The 7,500-nt window shown below is 46.2% G+C and overlaps 1 protein-coding gene across 1 annotated transcript in view; it reads left to right on the forward strand.

Annotated features, from left to right (window-relative positions):
* Nucleotides 1–7,500, forward strand: part of katnip (katanin interacting protein) — a gene marked incomplete at its 5' end in the record, with an annotated part of 16,941 nt that overhangs the window by 2,262 nt on the left and 7,179 nt on the right. The window contains 12 exons of the mRNA XM_083546685.1: nt 359–554; nt 666–791; nt 880–1,037; nt 1,154–1,266; nt 4,322–4,412; nt 4,543–4,743; nt 4,850–4,987; nt 5,323–6,001; nt 6,116–6,748; nt 6,944–7,140; nt 7,246–7,318; nt 7,483–7,500. The exon at nt 7,483–7,500 is cut by the window's right edge and continues 160 nt beyond it. Coding sequence (XP_083402811.1) covers nt 359–554; nt 666–791; nt 880–1,037; nt 1,154–1,266; nt 4,322–4,412; nt 4,543–4,743; nt 4,850–4,987; nt 5,323–6,001; nt 6,116–6,748; nt 6,944–7,140; nt 7,246–7,318; nt 7,483–7,500 — 2,623 coding nt within the window. The remainder of the gene's footprint in view (nt 1–358; nt 555–665; nt 792–879; nt 1,038–1,153; nt 1,267–4,321; nt 4,413–4,542; nt 4,744–4,849; nt 4,988–5,322; nt 6,002–6,115; nt 6,749–6,943; nt 7,141–7,245; nt 7,319–7,482) is intronic.

Genomic DNA, 7,500 nt, shown 5'->3' on the forward strand with positions numbered 1-7,500 from the left:
CCTGCACGCTCCCCTAAACACCACCACCAGCATCATCACCTGCACTCTCCTCTAAACACCACCATCATCACCTGCACTCTCCTCTAAACACCACCACCATCATCACCTGCACTCTCCCATAAACACCACCACCATCACCTGCACTCTTCTCTAAACACCATCACCTGCACGCTCCCCTAAACACCACCACCACCATCATCACCTGCACTCTCCCCTAAACACTATAATTACCTGCAGTCTCCCCTAAACACCACAACCATCATCATTACCTGCACTTCCCCCTAAATATATGTATCACTGTGTAAGTATGTGGATACAATCTGAGTGTTCATTGTGTGTGTGTGTTTGTGTCCATCAGGTGTTGCGGCGCAGCCTGGAGGCCAGTGTGAAGCGGAGCAGCAAGAACTCTGCAGGTGAGGACTCGGAGGACGAGTGGGTGGAAGAACAGTTTGAGAGAGACGACATCGTCAATGACCTCACACCGTGCCAGTCAATCAGGAGCCAGCCCAACCCCAGTGACCTCATCATGCTGAACTTTAGTCCCTCCCCCACAGGCATGTTATCGCTTCAAAAAACTCTCTACAGTGAAATAACATCTCAATAACAACAGACTGTGTGTGTGTGTGTGTGTGTGTGTGTGTGTGTGTGTGTGTGTGTGTGTGTAGGCCGTAAGATAGAGCACTGCTTCTCAGCTAAGCGGAAAGATAACGTGGATTTATATGTCCCCACTAAATCTGTTCTGGTAAAGACAGGAAGCCAGAGGTCCAGCAAAACCAGACAGGATACACCATGTGAGTGTATACACACACACACACACACACACACATGCACACATTTTAGGGGGGTAGGAGGTGAAACCTACTTGTTTTTATTGGTCAGGTCCAGATGAACGTGTAGAGCGCCCCTTGTCTGCAGTGCGAGACCCAGAGGAGACGGTGCTCGGTGTGTTCCAGGCCATACAGAACCAGAACTCGCCCCTGCACACACTCACACCTGAGCACCAAGATCCTGTCCTACAGAGGAGTGTGCTCAATCCGGTACACACACGCACACATGCACACACACGCACACACACACGCACACACACACACACACAAACACACGCACACGCACAGGGTTTATATCAGAAGTTTGATCTGCTGCTGTCTTTCAGAAGGTGAACTGCTCCATCACACACCAGGCAGATATCAACCAGAACGTTCAGGAGAAAGAGGAGGAGAATCAGCTACTGAGAGCAATGCAGAAGATCACACTGATGGGGCCCAGGTAACCTACACACACACACACACACACACACACACACATGCACTCAAACACACTTACATCCACTCACACACACACTCACACACACTTATACACTCACACATATCACACATACACTCAAACATATCACACATACACTCACACTAAAACACACTCACACACACTTACACTAACATACACACTCACACATATCACACATACACTCACACACACACATACACTAATACATGTAACGGCATGCTACACACATACACATACACACACACACTTACACTCACACTAACAGACACTTACACTCACACACACTTACACTTACATACCCACTAAAACACACACACATACACAGAATGGCGATCAATACGGCCTCATATTGTACTGTGGTCAGTCAGATATCATTACAACAACCTTAGTAATTAATCATTTTCTTAGAATTTGACATAATTGATATAAAAACCTTAAAACAGTACAACATCTTAAAGCATCAACTTGCAGCCTTGATACGCTCCCCACATCCTTTCTCAAAAAGGTACTTAACTGTTTAGAAATTGGTCTTTTAGAAATAATAAATACCTCTCTGATCACAGCACCACAGCACAGAGACAGTGATCATAAATATAATAAATAATATTAGCTTAAACTCTGATTCAGGTAAAATATCAGTGCTGGTGCTACTAGATCTTAGTGCTGCCTTTGACACGGTAGATCACACTATACTCTTACATAGACTGGAAAACTGGGTAGGGCTCTCTGAAATGGTCCTAAAATGTTTTCAGTCATACTTAAAAGGGAGAGGCTACTATGTGAACATAGGTATCCATAAATCTGAGTGGATCCACTTCCACTTGGTGAAATAATGAGAAAGAACCAAATTGCTTACCACAGCTATACAGATAACACCCAGATATACAGTGAGGAAAATAAGTATTTAAACACCCTGCTATTTTGCAAATTCTCCCACTTAGAAATCATGGAGGGGTCTGAAATTGTCATCGTAGGTGCATGTCCACTGTGAGAGACATAATCTAAAAAAAAAAAAATCCAGAAATCACAATGTATGATTTTTAACTATTTATTTGTATGATACAGCTGCAAATAAGTATTTGAACACCTGAGAAAGTCAATGTTAATATTTGGTACAGGAGCCTTTGTTTGCAATTACAGAGGTCAAACGTTTCCTGTAGTTTTTCACCAGGTTTGCACACACTGCAGGATGGATTTTGGCCCACTCCTCCACACAGATCTTCTCTAGATCAGTCAGGTTTCTGGCCTGCCGCTGAGAAACACAGAGTTTGAGCTCCCTCCAAAGATTCTCTATTGGGTTTAGGTCTGGAGACTGGCTAGGCCATGCCAGAACCTTGATATGCTTCTTACAGAGCCACTCCTTGGTTATCCTGGCTGTGTGCTTCGGGTCATTGTCATGTTGGAAGACCCAGCCTCCACCCATCTTCAATGCTCTAAGTGAGGGAAGGAGGTTGTTCCCTAAAATCTCGCAATACATGGATCATTGAGACCCCACGAGGTGAGATCTTGCATGGAGCCCCAGTCCGAGGGCGATTGACAGTCATGTTTAGCTTTTTCCATTTTCTAATGATTGCTCCAACAGTGGACCTTTTTTCACCAAGCTGCTTGGCAATTACCCCATAGCCCTTTCCAGCCTTGTGGAGGTGTACAATTTTGTCTCTAGTGTCTTTGGACAGCTCTTTGGTCTTGGTCATGTTAGTAGTTGGATTCTTACTGATTGTATGGGGTGGACAGGTGTCTTTATGCAGCTAACGACCTCAAACAGGTGCATCTAATTTAGGATAATAAATGTAGTGGAGGTGGACATTTTAAAGGCAGACTAACAGGTCTTTGAGGGTCAGAATTCTAGCTGATAGACAGGTGTTCAAATACTTATTTGCAGCTGTATCATACAAATAAATAGTTTAAAAATCATATATTTTGATTTCTGGATTTATTTTTCTAGATTATGTCTCTCACAGTGGACATGCACCTACGATGACAATTTCAGACCCCTCCATGATTTCTAAGTGGGAGAACTTGCAAAATAGCAGCGTGTTCAAATACTTATTTTCCTCACTGTACTTAGCCCTGTCACCCAATGACTACAGCCCCATTGAGTCTCTATGTAAGTGCATTGATGAAATTAACAGTTGGATGCGTTAAAACTTCCTCCAGTTAAACAAAGACAAGACTGAAGTCTTTGTAATTGGAAATAAAGATGAAACTCTCAAGGTTAACACATACCTTGACTCTAGGGGTCTAAAGACACCAAATAAAGTCAGAAATCTTGGGGTAATTTTAGAATCTGACCTTAATTTCAGTAGTCATGTGAAAGCAATTAGCAAATCAGCTTACTACCATCTCAGAAATATTGCCAGAATTAGATGTTTTGTCTTAAGACAGGAACTTGTTCATGATTTTATCACCAGCAGTGTGGATTATTGTAATGGACTCCTTACTGGGATCCCCAAAAAGACCATTAGACATCTGCACTAAACTTAGTGGCTTTTTTCAGCCCGATCATCATGAAGTGGTGTATTCTTTCTACATTGATAACTGCTGATGCATAATTTTTCAAAAATCTTTTAAAAAATTTTTTTTTGCAGAAGTCATTTTCTTACAAAAAATCATTCCATTAGCTGAAACACGTAAAGTTATCAGCGAATAAAAACATCAAGTGGCTGAAAAAAGCCACTGAAAAAAGCCACAGGGTCGGGTGACATTTATTTTATTTTAAATTCTCATGTATCTTTGTTTTTATTGTGTTTCATTTTACGTATTTTTACACACACACACACACACACACACACACACACACACACACACACATATATTTTTCCCCTTATATATTGTTTTCTCATTTTTATGTAAAGCACTTTGAATGACCTCTGTGTATGAAATGTGCTATACAAATAAACTTGCCTTGCCTTACACTCATACACACACTGACACACACATACACACACACACACATACACATACACACTTACACTCACACATTCACTCTCTCTCTCCCACTCTCTCTCTCCCACTCTCTCTCTCTCTCTCTCTCCAGTCAGCAGAGGAGGTTGTTGAAGGCTCTGGAGAACATTGAGGTTGATACTCAGGCCACAGTTTTTCACACACTCATCAGTTCCCCACCAGCTGTAAGTGTGTGTGTGTGTCACTGTATATTTATTGATGACATGCCCCCGTGCCTGTGATCAGAACAATAAATAGATCTGAATGAACACATGAACGTTGATGTTCAGTTGGAGCCTCTGTGTACATTGACAGAGAAGGCGGGGCTCAGCAGAGGCAATTTACGTTACCATGGAGATTTTGTCGAACTGGGGTGGCGGTGGACTCGTGGGACTGACAGAGGTCCAGTTCTTCTGCAGGCGCAACCGCAAGCTTCACGTCTCTCCACACGACCTGGACATCCGGAACGCCGATCAGCCCGGGAACCTCGGAGCGCTCGTCAACGGCAAGACCAAGGTGAGACACCAAGCCCAGTGGAGTACCATGGACCACCCACCTGTATCTTATTATTGCTCTGTCTGTGTGTGTGTGTGTGTGTGTGTGTGTGTGTGTGTGTGTGTAGACTGTTAAAGAGCGGGACATGTGGACGTGTCGGTTCCATGCACCGATGCAGTTGTACTTCGTAGTGAGAAACACCGACTGCGCTCCGGACTTCAGCATTGCACGCATAAAAATCTGGAATTATAACCGCAGCCTGAAGGTGAGTGTATACACACACACACACACACACACACACACACACACACGACCATCGCTTTAGCTTTTTCAGCTTTACTCCTGCCACCACAATGCTCTCTCCGATGCATTATAAACACCAATTATGTAAGGTGTGTGTGTGTGTGTGTGTGAAAGTGGAGCAGGTGGAGATTAGCTCTAGAGGATTATCTGGGTCGCTTGTATTTGTCAGTGTGTCAGGATGAATGTGATGCTCCATCTATACAGAAGCCTTACACAGGGTGTGTGTGTGTGTGTGTGTGTGTGTGTGTGTGTGTGTGTGTGTGTGTGTGTGTGTGTGTGTGTGTGTGATCCCCTCAGGACCTGGTCATAGGAGCACGTGATGTACGTGTGTACGTTAACAGCACGCTGGTCTTTAATGGTCATTTGGAACAAGGCTCCGGTAACCAGGTGTTCGATTACAGCACCACCATCGACCTGGAGGAACTCCATCTTCCAGAATGCTCTTCTCCGAACCCTGCCCTCTTCAGCCCACCTCGTCATGATGACCTCTCTCAGGATCTCAACCCCAGCAAATCCCAGATCGGCTCTTGTGTCATCAGGGAGGTGAGTGAACGATCATGCCACGATCGCACCCCTGCCATGCGTAGGAGTAGCGACAGTATGCAGACCGACTCATCAGAGCTCAGAGAGCCGGCCCTGGTGGGGAACAAATGGGAGATGGGCACCACAGTGACCATGCGGCCAGCTTCACGAGGGGTTCAGGAGCGTCCCTCATGGCTGGAACCGCAGAACAATCTCGCGGCCAACAAGAACAAACTTTCAGTCCTTGATGATGTCTCCTGCAGTCCGGCCAGCGTCTGTGGCCACCAAGTGCCTTTGCCCACTAACGCTCCGGAGAGAAGCTGTGAGAAAGCTAAACCAGAGCGTGGATCGGGTCTTCTGGATGCTCTGAGCAAAGAGCAACCAGGAACACGAGCTGTCAGTGGGCGAAGAGGGTCTGCACGCTCGCAAATCAAATCCGATGCAGAGAGGTCAGGTAAACTTGTGCTAGTACAGTCTTGAGTGCGCTTTTGCATCTGCATGTAACATTTTCATTTAAAAATCACCTGTAAAGTATCCTCACATCCAGTCTTCTCACTTCCTCTCGTAGAGGAGCTCGGCCCAGTTGTCCACGGTAACCGGGGCCTCCGATCCGACTGGCTGATCGAGGCAGACAACGACAAAGCGGTCATTCTAAAGAGATCACAGGACTCGCTGTCGAATCCCGAGGGTGATGTTTTTGACGAGTTTCTCCAGCGCTGGTCCTCTGCCGTGACGCCGGACCCTGTGATCTCTGACCCTGAGGAGGAGTTTGAGATCCCGGTCCTTCCACAAGGGCGGCACCTAGTGATGCGAATCCTGTCCACATGGGGAGACCGTCGCTACGTGGGCCTCAGTGGCGTGGAGATATTCAGTGCAAGCGGAGAACCGGTCGCGCCGCAGCGCGTCTCTGCTGTTGTGAACGGACTACCCGAGGTTAACGGGGACGTTTCCAAGGTGACGGATGGTGTCCAGCGCACACAGGATGACACGCACATGTGGCTGGCCCCATTTGTAGCGGGGAAGCGGTGCGAGATCGCGTTGGACCTCGGGGAGACTCAGCGCCTCGCCATGATCCGGGTGTGGAACTACAACAAATCTCGCATTCACTCGTTCAGAGGCGTGAGAGACGTGGACATGCTGCTGGACGGACACAGGATTTTTAAAGGAGAGATTGCTAAAGCATCTGGCACACTCATAGGAGGTGTGTTAGCTCCAGAAATCCAACACACATGATCATGGGCTGTGTCCCAAATCACCACTATTTGGATTCAAACAAATCCAGTACTGTAAGGCTTAGAGGAAAGATAAAGGAAATAGGGACATTGTAGATTTGAGGACAGTGGGGACGAGGGAGCTGATAGCTGATATGTTCTGGACTGTTCTCTTGGTCCTGTAGGTCTGGATCAGTTTGGCGATACGATCCTCTTCACCACAGACGATGAGATCCTGGAAGCCATGTCTCGCTTTGATGACACGTTTGTGTCTGTGAATGAGGAGGCGGGGCCTGAAGCAGAGGGGGAGGGACTTCAGCGTCCCAAGACCGCAGATGAAGAAGAAGAAGAAGGAACACCACACACACAGGCTGGATTCCAGGTGGAACACACAGTGTGTGTGCACGCACGTGTGTGTGTGTGTGTGTGTGTGTGTGTGTGTGTATATATAATAGTAAGCTATATGTTATATCTCTTATGTGTGTAGGAGAACCGAGACACTGCAGTAGAACCATGTGCAGAAGTAGAGAACACAAGTTCTGGTGTCTACACGGGAAAGAGTAAGACCATTGTTTCAAACGTATATCACTCCTACACTCTGTGTGTGTGTGTGTGTGTGTGTGTGTGTGTGTGTGTGTGTGTGTGTGTGTTTTACACTGTAGCTGAGCATGATTTACAGTGTGTGTGCGTGTGTGCGTGTGTGTGTGTGTGTGTGTGTGTGTAGGCGTGTGTCTGTCTCTGA

The sequence above is a fragment of the Silurus aristotelis genome, assembly GCF_946808225.1.
Source record: "Silurus aristotelis genome assembly, chromosome: 1".
Classification (NCBI taxonomy): domain Eukaryota; kingdom Metazoa; phylum Chordata; class Actinopteri; order Siluriformes; family Siluridae; genus Silurus; species Silurus aristotelis.